Below are 20213 nucleotides of genomic sequence, written 5' to 3' on the forward strand. Positions count from 1 at the left end.
CCATAACGAGAAGAACCGGACAAGCGAGATTCCTGAGCAGTGAACACGTTTCCTCATCTGATAGACAGATAGATAGATAGACAGTTAAATAGATAGACAGACAGATAGATAAATAGAAGAGCAGCAACATAACAACATGTAAAAAAAGCACAGTAAATGTTAAAAAAAAGGTATTAAGACACATAAAAATGTGGTGTTTCATTAAATGTAAACGTTTCTCTGATAAAAAGCAGCTTATTTACATGTGTGTTCATGTCAAAAATAGAATGTGCAAATGAACGATCATAATAGAAATCAGTATAATATAGATTTATCCCATTTTTCGAGTCCTGTGTCTACATTTTGTTCAAATTGTGTCATAATTGGCTTCATTGGGAGAAAGTGACACTCTGGAAACTTTTAGTTTTTATTGTTAGTTTTATCTTTATATTTTTCTTTTACACTGGTATGAAGCCATGTGTTTGAAATAAATGAAATGAAGTGATAAAGTGAAAACAATGAAGTACATTTATTGCACGTTTGGGTTAAAAGGTTGTGAACACTTAACAGCCTGAAGTTTAATTTCATTTTTCTCTTTTCGGGGAAAACTATAACGAGTTGACACAAAAAAAAAAAAAAAAACGTGAAACCAGACGCTCACTTTCATTCTCACTGGATTCTCTGCGACGAGGACATTGTTCACGCACGTCACGCGTGACTCACCCCAATAAGACTCGCTGCAGCCTTAGCGAACACACATGTAGTCATTAAAGTTGCTTAAACAGTAAATGACACATGAATTACGCCCTAACATTTAAAATAATAAGTTAAAATGGTCGGATGATACTCACAGTATCAGTTGGTGCAGATGTCAGGGAACAGGCAACAAAGTAAATCCACGTTTTGTTTTTCTAATGTCTTATTTAACTGTTTATGTTCATGTTTATATTTATATTCTGGTTTATTTATGTCTCACGTGGTTCTTCCAACGGAGAGAAGTGATGACTCCCGGCCGTGTGGTTCAAAATGGCCCCTGAGGCACTTCTTTAAATATATACATAAATAATAAAAAGCAGTTACGGCGCTACTAAGTCCCACCGCTAGGCGGCGACTAAATACAAGATCTACAAACCCCTACAGCAAACAGCGTGTCAGAATGTGACCTGATAATCAGTAATTCTAACATATTTAACTTAATAAATCTCAGTCTTATAAAGCTAAAGAATGAGCTGACTGATTAAAAACTGAATTTTTATTTCACGGTAAAACAAACAAGTGGCTGTTTACACTGTTCTAAATCTAAAAATACTAATAATAAGTTTCAGAAAGTCTCTAAATAAAACGTCACCATCCATTTTATTCACACGCAGCTATAATTAGGATTTTAATTTGTTAGTACATGTAAAACAAAGCGTTATTACTAACCTCAACCATAACCAGTAAATGACTAACCCTAACCATAGTGTTCTGCCTCATTAAGACAAGGTTTTGGTCTCCATGAGGCAGATTGGTCAGTGTCTATAGGTCAGAAAAAAGCTCCTAAATAGGTAACAAATACAAGAAAACACACCAAAAAACCTTGGTTTTATATCTTAATGAGGACAAGTCATTGACATAATGCAGCCCCTTACACGAACCTTAACATTACAACTAAGTGTCTAACCTTAACCCTTAACCTCATCTTAACTAAATTCTAACCCTAAAACCAGGTCTTAACCCTGAAGAAGCCCTCAAAAGGTGTGGGGCCCAGACCAAAATGTCCCCACAACTATTGGTTTTTATGGTTTTTTTTGGACCTCATAAAGAGAAATAAATACAAATTCACACATTTGAATGCTGGTGCGTTTTCCCCCCAAAACCATAAACCACCTGTCTGTCACATTAACCACCTTTTCACCAACCGCTCCATCTGTGTGTCAGAGTCAGACACGACGACATCCTTCACTTTGACTTCCTGGTCAAATGATGGTGGTTTGTGGTGGCGGTGGTTTCTCTTCACAGCAGGTCGTTCATGGTTTTACTTTTCAGCTCAAAGGTTTGTGGTGAATGAGACGCCATGTTTGGCGCCAACACGATCAATACGACCAGATTATCTTGTTTTCTGGTCATAAAAGATTCAAATTCTCTCACATCTGCAAATCAGCCTGTCTTATTTTCACATTGAAGACGAGGACACTTCCACGATTCAGTCGCTCATTTACAAACCTGCACTGTCCCCAGCCAGCACGTCCATGTGGGCTCCATAAGGCTTATAATCAGGCTGACAATAATATGGGTCCCAAGTGGGTTTGTTTGTTGTTTCCTTGGCGGCCTCAGCCATGTTTGTCCACTTTAATAGTCCCATACCCACTTTTCCCCACGTCTTGTCAGGTTCCATTGTGGTTCCTGTACACGGTATAATTATGCCGCTCCAGTTTCATGAACCAACTAAGAAATATGTCTTGTTTAGCGTATGTAATATTTGTTTCCAGAGTAAACATAAAGACACTTCTTACCTGGTTTACCAATCTGTTTCCATATTAGAGCTTTATCTCTCTTTATTGTAATATTCCCATGTTTATGATATCTCCTTTAGGGTATGAGGGACAAAAGGGGACATTTGTGGTTCATTTATCAATCTTCTACAATTTTATTGTCATGGTGGCTGACATACGGCGTTAGACAGGCGGTCACAATCTGGACAGTTCACCAGTCCATCACTGGGCCACATATAGAGACAAACAACCATTCACTCTTACAATCAATTTAGAGCATCCAATTTTACCTAATCCCCATATTGCATTGACTGTGGGAGGAAACCACAGAACCCAGAGAAAACCCACGCAAACTAACATGCAGAAAGGCCCTTGTTCCAACCAGGGCTTGAGCCCAGGTTGGTTCTTGCTGCAAAGGCGAGCGTGCTAACCACTACACCAACCCATGACCATATTCCATAGTGGATAATGTCCCCTCATCGTCAGGAATCTGTGTGTTACATTTGTTAAGCCCACTTGGTCCCCACTTACTTCCCTTTCCAGGCTTTCTGGATACTAAGTGGGGACTAAGTGGGCAAATGGAAAGCCAATTGACCCATATTGACAGCCCAAATATAACCCTTATGCGACCCATATGGACAGGTTGAGTGTGGTTATATACAACGGTCTTGTATAAGGGGGTATAGCTCAGTGGTAGAGCATTTGACTGCAGATCAAGAGGTCCTCAGTTCAAATCTGAGTGCCCCCTCATTCATTTAAAGCTGCATTGGGTATTTTCTTCAGCGCCCTGCAGGATTATTGGCACTTTTCCACTATACGGTTCCAGCATGACTCGACTTGACTCTTGAGGGATAGTACTTGGTACCTGTTGTCTGACGAGGTTCCAAGCGAGCACCATATAGCTGAGTTCAAATGAAAAATAGGTTTGAACAAAATGAGAAATATATTAACAATAGTCATTTTTTTAATTAGGACATATTTTTCCTTTTTTTTTTTTTTTTTCCTCTTACTTAAGGACTTTTTCTGTGAATATTTTATGTTTGCACACCTATTTACCCCCATATTTGTTTGTTTTTTTAATCCACTATGTCATGTATGTGTGTGTGTGTGTCCACCACCACAGAGCGATGAAACTTTTTTTATATCTACCACACGTGCGTTTCCTTGAACTCATCTTGAAAAGTACATCTTGTGAAAACAACAGTGTTGTGAAATAAACAGCCTTGAAAATGTCATCAAGGTAATCCCTGCTTGCATTTTCAAACGACACGGTTACAATGTTATTTTTGTAACAAAAAGGGGGGGGGGGGGTCAAATTCAAATTCAAATTCAGCTAAGAGCCCCATAAAGGCTTGGACCGGCCCTGCTCTCCGCGTTGGTCCCTGCCGGAGCTGGAGAGAGAGACTGGTTTCCCCCGGAGGAGCGGTGCGTTTAAAGCCGGCTCTGGTGTTTGTTTTCCCCGCATTGACTGTGTTTGTGTGCGCGTGAGCGTGCGCGCGCCACCCAGAGAGACGGAGATCTGCTGTTACCACAGCGCACAATATACAGGAACTGTGACGTCACAGAGAGAGAGAGCGCGAGAGAGAAGAGCGAGAGAGAGAGGGGGAAGCAGTGAGGGAGTTTACAGACAGACTAAAGTGCGCTATCAGCTGCTGAAGTCTGCGCACGGGAGAGGTGTGGACGCACAGATAAGGAGAGAGAGAGAGTGTGCGTGGGTTCGCGTGGTGGAGGACAGTGACTCCCCTTGTCGTCGTCCGTCTGTCCGTGACCGTGGCGGCACAGATGGGTGCGACTCTCCACAGCTGACTCGCCGGTGCCGCATGAATCCAGCCGAGCACGCGCTGATCCTGCGACTTCACGCAGTAAGTGGAATCATAACTCCACGCAGCGGCTTCCGTCTTCATTTGTCTTCCTCCGTGTGTGTTCACTCTCATTCTGTGATGATGATGATGATATGATGATAGTTTGGCCTTTTGTGCCACAGAGTGACTCAGTGCAGAGAAATGGCATCACCACCACAGGCTGTGTTGTTGTGTGTTGTGTGTTTTGTGTTGTTGTGTTTTTGTAAAGTGTCACTGAGAACAAACAAACTTTTACAGCTCTGTGACAGCTTCTTTTTTTTTTACATTCTCATCCACTGTTCTGTTATCATGAGGACTGATCACAGCTGAGTGTAGCACCACCCACTGGCCGAATATTGAGCAGAAAAAGGAGCATAATGGGGTGTGACTTACTGTAGCCTAGTTACAGCTGTGTGTGTGTGTGTGTGTGTGTGTACACCTCAGTCAAATGTGGGCTGTTTGCTTTGGTCAGAGTCAGTGAATGGCAGGCTTTCACAGTCCTCAGTGTAGCCGTTGGTCATGAGAGTAAACTGCACGGTTGTTGTTTTTCGTCGCAGGCCTGTATGCTCTTCATCCTCTAGTAATAAAGCAATAAATACATTTATATATAAAATAGTATTCCAAGCTAAGGCAGACACTCACAGGACGTGACTTCTAAAATTAAAATAGCAAGCAGGGTCATTTGTTTTCCTTAAAAATGAAATTAAAGGGGCTATATGTGACATATTGGGGTGGTTGCATGTAGGAGTAGCCCGCCACTTAATATCAAGTTATTTCTGTGTTGTTTTTAGTAATAGATTTAAATTTTTCATCATAAATACATTGGTATTCTGAGCGAGACATTGTTCCATATCTTTTATTTGGAAATTCTGTAAAATATCTTTCATATAATGATATCATTCTAACCTCATGTCTCATAATCTCTTGACTGGCCCCCTACTGGCCAGACTAGATACTGCATATTTTTTTTGTTTCCGTTAATAGTACCAAAACAACCTGGTCCATTCTTCGGCACCATTCTTTTGGGGTACCAGGGTAAAATGGTATGGTAGGCTACAGTCTGGGTGGAGCTACACTTGCTCCACCCACGACCGTCAGACGTAACTCCCTTGCGACCGGTGTTTCTTCAACGCAGTAAAAAAAAAGAGCTGCTGGCCGTCCTCCATTGTTGTCTGTTGTTGTTGTTGTGTCGCGCTCAATGTCGTTGTTAGTTGTCGTCGCACTGGAACGCCGTCACGCTACGAGTCTCGCTAACACGGGCAGCGCACACCCCGCCTACCAAGTAAAGGCACCGTTCCACCAAACAGTACTGTACCATGATGGAAACAGCTGTGACCGCTTGGCTCACTTGTCATTAGTTTGGTGCAGGTTGATTAAATTTTGCATCGATTTAGAAACTTTTTAGAATAAGAATCTCAATTTTTACATGTATTCATTTTTTTAGACCTCTAGTAGTCGCTCTATTATTCTAAATGAACCATTTAGATAATTTTAGATAATTTCGGATGTTATGTTGTTTTCCTTTTGCTGATATCCAATCCTGTGACCAACATTCTGGCTGATACTGGATACATTATGGGCTCATCCCTTCTGGGAATTCTGTATAACACTCGTGTTTCAAATTGAATCGCCATTAATTAAAGAATAGGCTGCTTTCAATAGAACATAAACATATAGTAACACACGTTTTTTAAGCTTTCTGTATCTACAGAAAACTAATGACTGAAACAAATCTCCTCTGCATAAAGAGCAGAGGAGATTTGTTTCAGTCATTAGTTTTCTGTAGATACAGAAAGCTTAAAAAAGGCCTCTTGCAGCAGCAGGTTGAGCTGAAGTACAGGCCCGTTTAGAGAATGTAAATGTTGTACTTTTTAGCTCCGGGAGACGAAAAACAAAAGCAGAAAAGGAAAAGTTGGGAGCGCCGTCGCAGTTTTAATCTCACACCTGAGGCGTCGGGCAGAGGTCCAGCACCTTTTCCCCCCTCTGAGGTCACTGTCGCTTGGATTGGCAGATCAGCTGCAGACTGTTTGATTAAGTCTGTGGGAGTTTGACTTGGAGCGGCAGCCGCTCGCTCACGAGAGTCAAACCGGTTTTCCACTGTCGAGCTTCAGGGTAGCATCGCTGTGTGAGCGCTAACGCTCTGTCTCTATCAACCTCTCCATCACTCTCCCTCCTGCTCTGCTCTTCCTGAAACACTGTTTACCAGATGTCTATCTTCATGGCAGCGCAAATGCCAAAGGAGGGAAGGGGAAATGGAAGGAGGCGGAGGTGGAGGTGGAGGAGGAGGTGGTGGAGGTGCAGTGTGCAGAGTGTAATGCAAATCCTGACCTGCACAATAAACATGTTAAACAAATGAAGTGTAAAATGATCTCAATGCTGCCATCAAATATCCTGTAACAGACACTTTTTCTTGGCTTCGGGCTTAAATACATGGTGGCAGAAGTTTCCCGATATAATATTTGTCTTTTTTTGGACTTGGCACTTTTGGCATTGTTTCAAGAAGTCTTCATACTCATTAGCAGTGGATCAAAATATCGATTTGGCGATATATATCTTTGTCCTTCCTCGTCCAGTACGATAATCGTTGTACCGTTGTATGCTGATATTATTGGTATCGTGGACCGAACATCGCGGACGGCGTATCGTATCACGTATTGTATTGCGTATCGAAATCCTGCACTTTTAACTTCACGTTGACGTTTTTCTTTTCTTCAGTCGGACAGATATCGTGATGTATCGCTACTTGATTGTCGGGTAATATATTAGTTGTCACAGAATCGTTCTATTGTGATATTATTGGTATCGTGGACCGAACATCGCGGACCGGAAATTCCTTTTTCTGATCCAGCAGCAAAGGTAAAGAGCATTAGTGCTGCTGCCAAATCTACATGATGGACTAAAAATCATGTTTCTCTTTCTCATACTCTGGACCGGACTTGTCATTGTTTCAAAATGTAGCAATAATAGAACATATTTACATAAAACCAAGCATTTTTGTCCACTTCCATGCTGGTATAAGCATTAAACGCTTAATAAAAGAGATAAAAATGTATTATTCATTAATTTATTGCAAGTTATCTGCGTCTTCTGCGTCTCTGTGGCCATTGAAGGTGGACGGCAGCAGAATGAGCTCTTCTTCTTGAACAGCTGTGTTAAAGAGACACTCACATCTCCTCTGCTCTTTCCGTCTGTCTGTGGCAGCTGGCATCATGCTCCCCCGGAACATGCGAACAGGTGGCTATGACCTGCCAGGGGTGGAGTCAACCGACGTGCCTCTCATTGGCTACAGGCCCTTAATACCTGACTGCAGCACACCGAGCCACCAATCGGGGAAAGGAAGCGGCGGCGATGAAGTGGAGACGTCACAGGTGAGTGTTGTGCCGCTTCGCTCGGGCGAAACACGTCCGTCACGGTTGGTTTTTTTGGCTCGAGCACACGGAATGAATTCCCAGTGTTTCCCCCTCAGCTTTGCTCTGTGCACGTTTGAGCGCTGACAGTGACTCCACTCACCCACAGTGTGTGTGGGTGACTGCTAACTGCTAGCTGCCCGTTTGTTGGATAAACAGCAGATGTGGTCGGCTGGTTTTCACAAAACCCCGAGGGAATAAAGGCATTCTGCTTCCTCTTTAGAAACACTGACCTTGTCAGGACCACCAGTAGAACCTCATTTTCTGAGGAACTGGTTAAGTTTTAGGGCTAAGATTTGAATTGTGGTAAAGTTAAGGTTAGGGTTAGACATTAACTGGTTAAGGTTAGAGATAACGCGTTCTTTAGGCTGAACGTCAATGCAGTGTACCGAGAAGAATAGCTGTGCAGACTTGTGTGTGTGTTCTTGTATGAGTATCTTTGTGAGGACCATGAAAACATATACACCATAGGGAGCAGTCTGTTATTATCCCTTAAAAGACACGTTTTTAACGGTTAGGCATTTAGTTGCGATGGTTATGGTTCAGGTAAGGATGTGGGGAATGCAAACGTGTGTGTGTGTGTGTGTATACTTTTACTAGTGCACTACCCTTTCAATGTGTACCTGTTTTTGTTGTATCTCTTGCATTTCTTAAACAACCAAGTATGTCAAGCGAGCTGTTCGACAAGAGAGATGAAGAGAAAATCGGCTGTGCTGTGTGTAGCCATCTACCTGTTGCATTTCAACCGATACCTCTTGCACGTCTTATCCAAACAATGTAAAGTGCGGTGCCTTTAGTCAGTCACCTGCCAGGGCTGAAGCCTGTCGAGTGAACTGTTAAGCAACAGTTGTGCGACTATAAGACAGACACCCAAAAACCATAAGAATCAAGGACGTTTTGTCCGGTGCTCACAACATTAAAGAGCTGTGTTCATGTTAAGGTTAATGTTAGGGCGGGGTTATGGGTTGGATGATGCCAGCTAACATTGTTTGCGGTATGGAGTGTCTATGACACTGCATCATTACTGTATGTCTTTCCTTCAGCATTTGGCTTGAGCTTTGCAAGGATTCCAGTTTTTCTTGACTTGGTTTACAGTCCTCGTCTGAGACAGCAACACATTAGCAGTTCTCTTTTTAATCTCAGCACTGACTCACTTTATGTGCAACTTGTTGTCGTCTTCTCTTTTTCTTTTGAGAGATAAACTTTATTAAATGTCATCTCTCCCCCCCCCTCTCTCTCTCTCTTTGTTAATAACTGCACATTTATTGAGCCACTGATAGCTGCAATCTGGCAAATAAAAACTATTAAAGGAATTAAAACAACAAACGGGCATCAGAAGATAAGCCTTTATGCTGATGATGTACTACTTTTCCTCCAAAACCCCCAAAGCTCGTTTTTGGTAACTACTACTCTTCAAAATCAATTGTATTACCCATCAATTCTGCTGTTGAACCATCTTCATCCACTCCTCTCAAGTCGTAACGTAGCATTGGATACCTGGGTATCTGTGTTTCCTCCACACTGTCAGACCAAACACAGCTAAACTATTCTCCTCTACTCAAATCAATAAAGGACGACCTCAAAGAGTCTCCATGATAAAATGATGATCTTGCCAAAAATCAATCACTTCTTTTCAAGGATCCCCACTCAACCTATTAGACAGTCTTTAGACTCTGCCATCTTCAAAATTTTGTTAAAAAACCCTAACAAAAAGCAAAACACCTTTTCTTTCTTTCTCCTCTCCTGGTCCGTCGACCGCACTCCTCAATAAAGAAAGACATTTATGAAGAAATGGAAGAAGGAATAATGTGAAATATGTACACTGTGGGAAACTGAGTCGTCTTGACTCTGTCAGCGATGTGGTTCCACTTTAGACAAACCAAACCTTTTTTTTTAAAACCAGTCTGAAAGCAGCATCACTGAATGTAGTGACTCGCCATAGCGAAGCCGTTCCAGGTGGAGCATTAGAAAGGTCAGTGTGATGTGTTTGGTTTATGTTTTGGTTAGTTTGGTTTGACTCTTACAGGTTTCCCACTGCTGGACTAAAGTTTAACAGAAACAGAGGAAGTTCTACAAAGGTGCAGGTGAATTTCCCACGACCTTTCACCTCTGTTAATGTTTAGCGGCTTGATAGTGAACTTCGTCGAGTCTTATCAGATGGTTGTGGGTGTTTGTTGTGCTAACTTGACGACAGCTCTTCAGTTCATCAGAGGCTCTTTGTGGGAAGCTTTTTAAACCGCAGCTTTCTTGCACATGATAAGAAGTATATTAAGGTTCCCTAATAGCCACTTTAGCAGCAGCGGCGCATTTTTTTTACAACCTACCGACCAACCCTGTTCGCCCACGTGACCCGCGCTCTGTTTTTAAACTTCACACCGTGCTTCAAGGAACTCCTCAGGGCTAAATAAAGACGGTGCGCTGACGCACTCAGAATGAGCTTCCTCTGCGGTCGTGGCACATGACAGCAGCTTGAGCTGGCAGTAAATAATCCATGTGGTGGTTTCGCCGGTCGATGTGGCGTACACCTGCTCTCCCTTTAAACAGTATCTAGTATCACAGGCCTGTCTCCAAGGACTGTCTGTCAATTAAGCTCAATCCAATATGGACATTTGCTCGTTCTTAAATGAGGTTATGTTGCATGTGTGAGCTCGGTCCCTTCTCACTCTTTGCCCTTTTCCTCTCAGTTCTTTCCTGTTCATTTGTAAGCATAGGATGTTGGAATTCTTGTTGGGCTAAAGGGAAAGGATGACGTGTCGGGGCCTTCAGATGACGATTCAAAGAAACTAATGTTGCTTTGCATGAGTGGTCATAGTAGCTACTATATTTTTAAAATTCTGTTATATTGAGATCATGGAATAATCATGTTGTTATTACGGGACAGTGGCCTGTTCTCTGTTTGTTATGATGATATAAAATATTGTGTTATCACAAGATACCATGGCTCATTTTCCTCGTTATAACGAGATAAATTAATAAAGTCAATAGGGTAAAAAAAGGGCCGGAAAATTCCATGAGGACTTTGATTTGGGATTTTTTGAAATATTCCAAATGATTCCCTAATGGCCCGCTCATGACTGTGTTTTTAAACCAAATTGGTTCAAAATTGGTCCAAACTGGAAACTTTCTATAGGAATTATGGGGGGGAAAGGGGGAATCTATGAGAATTAACTGGAAATCTTGGATAATTTAAAGAAACTGTGTCATATACAAAATGCATGTGATGGATGGCCACACCCCCCCGGCCTCAATAGCCCTGCTCTGTGCCCATGATTGAGGAATAGCATTATTATTCAACTGCATTTGCATAAATTCTGATTGCTTTAGCCAAGATTATGCTACAATATATTATTTAGCAAATATATTTAAGTTCCCAACCTTCGTTAATTCCCATATATTCCCATTAAGTTTAAAATTTTTAAAAATGTATGGAAATTTGCAACCGTAGAAGTCAACAATCAGAGCAGGATAGGTGAAGTGCAATCATTCTTCTTCTATGGGATTTTAACAGCATCGTGCATCCATGATGTTGCAATACTGCCATCTTCTGGAATTAGAAAAGTCCTACACTACCCTGTCCGTCGTATTCTTTCTTTTCGTCGTCTCCTCTCCTTAGTCTCCTCATAAATAAATAAATCTTTCTTCTTCTATGGGGGTTTAACGGCAGCTTGCATCCATGACACTGCATCACTGCCACATTCCCTCCACCACCCACTCCCCTCCGTGAAGCTTCAGCCGAGATAATCTTGTCCTTCGATGACGAGGCCTGATCAGTACATTTTCTGTTTTGTTACATTTTCAGCTTCTGGCAGGTGTCAAAGCTTATGTGCTGCTGCTGCTGCTGCTGCTGCTGCTGCACCTTTTATTTTTTGTTATCCTGTTATCATGAGAAAATGAGCCTTGTTATCCCAGGATAACTGGATGATTATTCCGTGATCTTGAGATAACAGAAAAATATAGCAATTACCATGGCCCAGAAAAGGCGCCGAGTTGAGAGACCATGAGCTCAGTGAAAACATGGCAGCAGCGACTGGGAATAACAAGAACAGCAACAACAACAACAAAAACATAACAAAATACCATCTTGTGAAGCAGTTTGCTGCTTCATCTTGCAGCTTTATACAGCCTTTTCCCACAGGGAAACTGACATTTCTGTCACTCTTTAAGCAACTTACTCCCTGCACCAAAGTCCATTGATAACAACAGCTATTTTAGTCTTGCAGAACACTGGAGCTGTTGGTCCATTGCTGCGTCCATCAGCAAATTCAGTTATTGTAATATAATATTTTATAATTATAAAAGTTAATTTGTGACTTTGGTGTTTGAAAAACTTTGTTAAGATTTTACCTTTGTAATACGAACCTACTGATCAAAGCAAAAGTATAGCAACAACAACAACAACCATGTTCTCCAAGCTAAAATTGTTGTTTTTGTCAATGGACTCTGGTGCAGTGTGCACTCAGCATATATTCAACACACAGCACCTCACACATCCCCTTTAAAAAAGTCAGTAACTATCATTATGAGGTCCACATGGTTTTTTTGTTTGTCAGATATTATACATATATTGCTAAATGGCTGGTTTTCCTTCTCCTAATATCCCCTGATTGCTGCAGAGATAATTTAAGTCAGTTTGCACATCATTAAGTCAATTACTCCAATAGAACATCAGAGGCTAATGATATCTAACAAAGTAAACATGACCATGGGAGGATTTTCCCCCTGTAAGGGGAATAGAACAGCTTTGACCTGAATGCCACAGAGTTTTACTTGAAAGAGGGTGGATAATGGGCACCAAGGGATAAATAGATGAAAGCGTGAGAAGAGGAGCTGAGAGAAAGATAGGAAGGAAGGGGTCTAGGTTGTGAACCACTCGAAAAAAAACAATGGTTATCTTTAAATAAAACTTGGGGAAAGATGTATTTATGGCTCCCTGTTTGGTGCAAAGACAGCAGTTGTAAATACGGGCGTCTCTGGTGTGTATTTGTTCAAAAGCAAAGCTTTTTGGCACAGCGGACACATGATTACATGGATTTATTTAAGGGAATAAAGTATAAACAGGTTGTTTTTTTTTTAGACCCTGGGGGGTTGAAGTGGAGATTTGGCTTCCTGCCTCCTTTTCTGGTACCCTCCAATAGCTGATGTGGTTGGGTTGGGTGGAGAGGTTGACTCAGCCTCAACTTGTGATGGAAGGAGAAGGGAAGAAAAATAACTTCGCAACACGACTGCATGTCCTGCTTCCTGTGTTTGTTTCCACTTATTATGTACTTCCTGTATGCAGGCGGGGATGGGGGAACTTTCAGAAAAAAAAGAAAAGAAAAAAAAAGCCCTGAAGTGTAGACCTGGCAAAGGAATTAATCAAAATCAACAGTGGTTTATATAAGAACCAAGTCACTTGAGCTCTGCAAACAACAGCTGCAGAGCCCTTTTTTTTTATTAATAATAACTGATGCCAACCACCACTGTGGCCTATAATCATGATCTCTATCCTCCAGCCTCTGGAATCCAAATTACATATGCTTTGAAAACTCTCCACAGAAAAGGCTAGTTTCTCTGACCCAGATTCAGAAGGAAAACTCAGTTAAAACTCCATTAAATGAACATCATATCTCATGTTTCCCAATATACCAGCTGGAATTAGGAAACGCAGCAAAGGGCAAATGTCCTTTGTGTTGTTAACAGGCGTACAGGATCAGCGTGCTATCATACCAAAGTCAGACAAGTGATTAATGAGAGATTAAAATAACTTTCGCTCTTTTATGCAGCAAGTCAGCAGATGATGCCCCAGGGGTTGGGGTAGAGGAACTGATTATCTGACTGTGCACAGTTTGATATTTCTCAAAAAAATTATTAAGAATATTTTGTCAATCAGCACTTTATTATTTTTGCAAGATATAATATAACAATTTTTTCTGTCTTTTTGGGGGCAGTTGGTATTCTTCCGTTTAAAGTGCAGGGTTTTTCGGAGTCGCTTTTTTTCCACTATAATCCCACTGTCATTTCCCCATTTAAGTTACTCTTATTGCGTAACCATGAAGTAGTAGTAGAAGTAGTAGTTGGTAACTCAAAGTAAACTGTATTTTTTATATTCAATAAATTTGGCGCTAGCATAACATAAATCCTCATAAAATGAGAAAATCTCTACCCTCCCATCAGATGGATAAAGTTAGCAACTAGCTATAGCCACTGGCTGTTAAACATAATCATTTAGTCTCTATAAATGTTTCTTGTTTGTTGCTTTCTAACAAGTTTGACATCAAACATGAAAAAACACAAAGTCAAACTCTACTGCTTACTGGGCAGGAGTCAATCCATGTGTTTAGGAGCTAATTAGCCAAATTGTCTCAAGATGAAAATGGGGTAAGAAACATGAAGGAATCAAGTGGAATGCTAATGCTAAACTTGGAGCTAATGTGGCTCTTTGTGTGCTGATTATACAAATATGACATTTACATATTGATGAAACTTAGTGAGCATATATCGGTGATGAGGATAATACAGTATTTGTTTACAGCCTTTCAGTTAGAGGAGTAGCTGTTAATTATGTCCCCAAATATAAACATTTAACATAGTATTGGAATAAAATGTGAAGAAGACCTCCCAACAGATGGATAAAGATAGCAACTAGCTAGTAAGTGGCAGTGAAACATGTAACCTAGTTAAATGTGCTTAATGGTTTTGTTTTTTTTGGCAGGCTAAGCTGACTGATGAAGGCTATACCTTTGTTTTATTTAAGTGTTTATGAGCTAGTTAGCCACCTTTCTCAAGCTGCATTTGTGAATGGGGACAGAAACATGACTCAAGCTGAATGCTAATGCTAAAACTCGAGCTAATGTTGCTCTTTGTGTTCTTATTATACAAATAGGACAAATACACATTGATCGAACTTAGCATAAGGTGATGAGGCTAACACAGTATGTGTTGGCAGTCTGTTCTTCTGTCCACAAGTGGCCGAGAAAGTCAATGAATATGGTTTCAAACGTTGTGTTTTCAGTTTGCGCTGTGTGTTAGCTGACTTAGCTAACTGCCCTCCACACACACACATAGCTGTGAAAGTCTCCACCTAGCTAACATGGCTGTGATGTCATTAGCCCCTTAAATAAACACAGCTTAGTTCCTGGTTTAGTGGTTGTCTGAACATTTATTACCTCTTGTTTCTAAACTACAGGAATCTTTAATGCCTGAACACCAGGCGCAGGTGGGATGAAGGCTTGTCCTTCAGTTGGACGTTTGTCCCCACAGTTTGGCTGGATTAAACAGGATACTCAGCCAAACTGGTTTATCTGCATGAGGAGGTCAGTGACAAAGCAAAGCAAAGAGGAGAGATTGAGAGAGAAGGAGTATTGTTCTGGAAATAGCTTCAGGCCTTTGTCTCTCTGTGTTTGGCTGTGTGTGTTTTAAGGACAAATTCTGGCTCAAAATAATGTTGTTGAGGACATTTTTGAAATTGTCCTCACAATTTTCAAGGTTTAAGGATGAGGTCAACCGATGTGGATTAGGATTAGAAATTAGGGCAGACGATGGCCAATCTGATAAAAACTTTATTCATAGATAAACATTCAATGCTAATGATGTTGGAATGGTCTCCAATCTGTATAGTTTATGTATTTGCAGTGCAAGTATATATTTTAAATAAATAAGTATGAACTAAATATTAAACACAGGAAACAGGTCATCAAAAAGATAAACCTAGTCATATAAACATTTAATCACATTTTATAACACTTAATAACTCAATTTTTTCCGCATTTTAAATGTGAATATTTTCTGGTTTCTTTGCTCATATAACAAAAAAACAAACATTAAAACGAAATAATTTCGGTTTGTGGACAAAACAAGGTATAATTTCACCGATCCAACATTTTTCAACATTTTATGACATTTAAGGACCAAACAAGTACTTGATTAACCGGGAAAATAATCAACAGATTAATCAATTATGAAAATAGCTGTAAATGCCAATGTTTTTTGGGGGGGTTTTAAATGGCAAAACTGGTGTGAATTCTTTTTGTCTGCATCTATTTTTAAAGTTGCGAAACATTAAAGAGCAGAATTATTATTTTTTTAATGTAAAATAAAGAAACGGGTTTAAAGGGAGAGATCATAGGTCCAGGACGGATGGACAGCGGGACTTGTTAGAATTTGTTTTAGGTTAAGGTTACGGGTTGGGTTTCGTGCATTGTGTGTGTGTGTGTGTGTCCTCACAACTGTAGAAAGACAATGACTGTATAAAGAGCCTCAGTGAAAAACAGTGTTGTCCTCCAACGTCAACGTAAACACATCCCTATGGCTCTTTCTCTCTCTCTTTGTGTGTGTGTGTGTGTGTGTGTAAAATGGGTGTGCCAAGATGATGCAGGCTTGCGGGGGCCGGACTTAGCTCCTGTTCGAGGTGTGTCTTTGTGAGACAGAGACACAGAGCGTTAAGGGGCAGGCAGTAAAGACATAAACATCACAGATCTGGGACAATCGATAGAGGAGAACGAGGCTGAGGAAGAACAGCGGGAGAAGGAGGGCACGACAAATGAGAGAAAATGGGGAAAAGGAAATTTCTATTCCTGCCTTCATCCTGAGAGTTTCCAGGAAGCTCAGGGACTTCTTCTACCTGTCTGGACTTGCAGACGGAAAGGTAACCTGTGTGACCATTGTTGTCGTGCACCTTTCTGTGCGAGTGTGTGAGCTCATTCTGTGGGAAACATCCAAAACTCACATTTGGGCAGAAACAGGATATTCTGCACAGGTAGAGGCAGAATAACAGACGCTGTTGTGTTCAGGGTCTTTGTGAATGCAAGGAGCGCCTTGCTCGGTGTTGACCTTTGATCCAGGCAAGTCAAGGTAATTTGAAAGATGCTAATAGAGGCTAACACACGTTTGTTACCAACTAATTACAGCACAGGTTGATACAGGGAGAAGAGGCTGCAGAGGTTATTACATCCACAAACCATAACTGTTCCATTTGATTGATTTCCATGTCGTATGGAGCAAAGAAACAAGGACATATTCACAATGAAGAAGCTGAAAAGTCCGAATCTGAAATAAAAACACTCAAAAAAGATGTCACTTTACTTTAGTCGTCGAATAATAACCGATTAATCGCTGCAGCCTGTGGCTGTTATTTTGAATAGCATTGACTCCACAAGTTAGCGCATGCAAAACAAATGATATTAAAGGCATTTCATTACTTTATTCGCTCATTAATAGTCTAAAAGGGCTGAGAAGGAAGATGTTTTGGTGTGTTTGTCTTTCAGAGCGTTCCCAAGGTGTTGCTTTTTACATACAAAAAAAAAAACGTTGACTCACAAGTGTGAACCATCAGAGATAGTCTGGAGTTTGTTTTACCAGACGCTGGGGAGTGGATGCTTCCACACGGCGTGTGTGTTTGACTCATGCATTTTTAATCGTAGGAAAAAGTCACGGCTGCGGCAGTCGAGCGGAGTGTAAGGTGATATTGATCTGTGTCGTGCAGCGAGCCATCTGCAGGGTCTTGGTGTAAACAAGAGGTTGCGGCTCGGCCGACGGGTATTCACGAGAATGAAAACAAGTGTCCTGCTCAACAGTTTGGATCTTGAGAACTCATATAACACAACATCTTCATATATGATTGCAATTTTCCTCCATTTTTTTGCATACAATTCTGAGAACTGGAAGCTTATGTACGAAGCGGTGGGTCAACATATTGATTTGGTGAGATATCGTTGTCCTTCCTGGTGCAATACGAGGATCTATATGCAGGGCAAATGTCGGTGTTTTATTTAGCAAATGAAGGCGCTCTAAAGTCAACAGTTCCTGCCACGGGTCAGACTAATGAGGGAAACTTGCAATAGTTTTAAGGCGATCTGTTGAATTTGGCAGGAATTATAGTTAAAAACCTATTTACACATTTTGTGTTCCCACTAGCCACGCGGCAGAATTCCTTCAGCTCAGACAGACGCTACCCTCGTCTTCCTTTGATCTGTATGTGGGTTACTATGGCAACCACAGTAGTGGCCATCTTCTGCCCGAGTATTACCAGTGTTATGATGTGACATTTTTGTGGGGAAACAAAAAATATTAATACAGAATTATACGATTTTTAGAATCAGTATTCTGACTTTAATCTCCTAATTCTGACTTTAATCCCAGAATTCTTTTCTCTTTTTTTTTGTTAATATGAAAAAGTATGAATTAAAAATTAGCATCCGTACCACAAATGATCTTCCGCACCAATCGCTCCATGATGATGACCTGCAAAGTCAGTCATTGCGCCACCTACTGGCAACAGGTAGTACACCTGACATATTCCATATTTTGACGTAATCTCGTCTCGTCGTTTTCAGTAGATTTTCCTCAGGGAAACATTCAGGATGAGTCCGTGTGTTTTTAAAACGTATTTTGTGCAGCACGTGCTGCTGGTGTGTTGTTATTATATGAAGTCAGTCTGAACATAATCTGCAAAAATTGACACGTCCACGTGTGGAAATAATGTTAACGTCAGTGCTGAATGGACAATTGTGAATGAATGAATGAATGAATGAATTCTGGACGGAAGCCTCTGAAACGCTGAGGCTGTTTTGGTCACGTCACCGTATTCTTCTCCTCTGTTCTCTGCCAAAGTCGCTGTGAGTCATGTTCTTGTTGTGTGTGTACTGTAACATGACTTGGGCTGTGGCAGAATGTGTGTGTGTGTGTGTGTGTGGTTGTGTCAATATGAGGAAAAGTGTTTGTACAGTGAGTGTGAAGAGTTATTTAACAGTAGGTCTTAGCACGTGAGAGACGCTGGATCGGGACCGGTTTGTCATCATGTGTGCACAAAATATTATGCGAATATTTAACTGCAACGTTTTATCCACAGTTTGAATCTCTGGCTGCCAATATGAAACTATTCATGTCTGCGCTCGGTGTCGTGTCTGTATTATGGAGCTCAGTTGTTGTATTTCTTAATGTTCAAGCTTTTCCACAGTGAGTTTTGTTGCATTTTTGTAAAGAACGAGTTGTAACATTGAAAATAACATTTATTTAAAGAGGCAACAGTCAACTCTTGTGTCCCTTGTGTGTTTGTTGTGTGATAAGGCCACAAACAACAGTAGCAAGATGCAAGGATATACTCACTGTGTTTTTAGTGGCTTTGAATGGGTTCAATTCCTCCTCATTTCACACTTTTGGGCCATAAATCAAGTTTTAATCAACTGCATCCTCGTTGTCAAATCAACTCTTCATCAGAATGAAGTTTTGGCAGGAACAATTACGGCTCATTTTTTACTCACGTCTGGCTTTTTGACACTAAAATGTATAGTACACTGCAAAAATGGAAAATAAGCCTCGCTTTTGCTAAAATGAAAAAAATAATCTTGGCGAGCAAGTTTTGCATCAGAAAAATGACTTTTAAATGTTGCCATGATGAGATATTACACGCTTACGTGAAGCTCTAATTAGCAGAAACAAGCTTAAACAAATCCCAGCTGCTCCTGTTTGTGTGTTCATTACTGCCTTAAATTGAATTTGTTTTAAAAAATCACTATTTATGAGAAATTCTATGTTATAATTTCTTAAATTCAGCTTAATCGAGTAAAGGAAGCAAACATTTCGTAAATGACAGGATTTTCTTAAAGTTTTTGTTTAGTTTTTCCCGTGTTTTAAGGCACATTACAGTCTAAAGTGTTTTATCTAAGGGGAATTTGGCCGATCACTTTTCTAAAAACAAGAACATTTAAGTTAATTCAAGAATATGTGGCTTACTTGTTGAAGGGTTGTTACAATGCAGGGAATTGTGTACACAAGTGTCGTCTGTTGTTGTTTTTTAAAATATACAAATGAATGTGTATGAATATGTGTTGTGTTACTGCTAATTTAAGACCAGTATGTTTCATGTGTCTCCTTCTCCTCCTCTTCCTCCTCAGGCGGAGCCCTCACCGATGAAGACCACCTGGTACTGTCCTCTCGATCTGGTGAGACTCACACTGTGTGTGTGTGTGTGTGTGTGTGTGTGTGTAGGAAACAGTGTAACTGTGTCAGGGTTTTTCCCTTCAGGCTAAAACTAAAACCAATGTGAGAAATGAGTTCACCACAGCTTTTTAAAGATTTCATGTATTTTTAATCGAGGTCGACTGATCTGGGGTTTTTTCTGTGTCTGACGCCGATTTGGCAGCTGATTATTATCTGATTATTGATGCCAATTTTTAATGATTATTTGTATGTGACCCATATATTTAACGTGTTTTCTTTTTTTCCTCCGTCCAATGAAATATAACTGTGAAATGTTAACAAATAGTACAAATAAAATGAATTTAACGTCACTATAACGATTAGTCGATTAGTCATTGGTTACTAAATGAATTTGATAATTGATGATTCGTTTTTAGAGTTCTTTTGATCATTAAAACAAGCTTCCTGATTTTTCAGCTACTAAAATGTGAATATTTTCTGGTTCCTTTGCTCCATTTTGAAAAAGAAATCATTAAAACTGAACGCAGTATTTTCACTACAAAAAATGACAATAAAAAAGTTAACTTTGTGTAAGTTAGTAACATTTAAAAAGCTCC

The 20213-nt window shown here is 40.5% G+C and overlaps 1 protein-coding gene and 1 non-coding gene across 3 annotated transcripts in view; both read left to right on the forward strand.

The window, feature by feature from the left end:
* Positions 1-3129: 3129 nt before the first annotated feature.
* Positions 3130-3201, forward strand: trnac-gca (transfer RNA cysteine (anticodon GCA)). The gene has a single exon. It is a non-coding gene; the product is annotated as a tRNA-Cys (tRNA).
* A 721-nt stretch (positions 3202-3922) lies between these two features.
* The window catches only part of rgl2 (ral guanine nucleotide dissociation stimulator-like 2), a 32377-nt gene continuing 16086 nt past the window's right edge, over positions 3923-20213 (forward strand). The window contains exons 1-3 of one of the 2 annotated variants that reach the window (XM_058648593.1): positions 3923-4315; positions 7496-7662; positions 19572-19619. In XM_058648593.1, the coding sequence (XP_058504576.1) occupies positions 7504-7662; positions 19572-19619 (207 nt within the window). In that variant the 5' untranslated portion in view covers positions 3923-4315; positions 7496-7503. Of the gene's footprint in view, positions 4316-7495; positions 7663-16082; positions 16325-19571; positions 19620-20213 lie in introns of those variants that run through there. The other variant, XM_058648595.1, reaches the window with a different exon arrangement.

The sequence above is a fragment of the Solea solea genome, chromosome 13, assembly GCF_958295425.1.
Source record: "Solea solea chromosome 13, fSolSol10.1, whole genome shotgun sequence".
NCBI classification, from domain to species: domain Eukaryota; kingdom Metazoa; phylum Chordata; class Actinopteri; order Pleuronectiformes; family Soleidae; genus Solea; species Solea solea.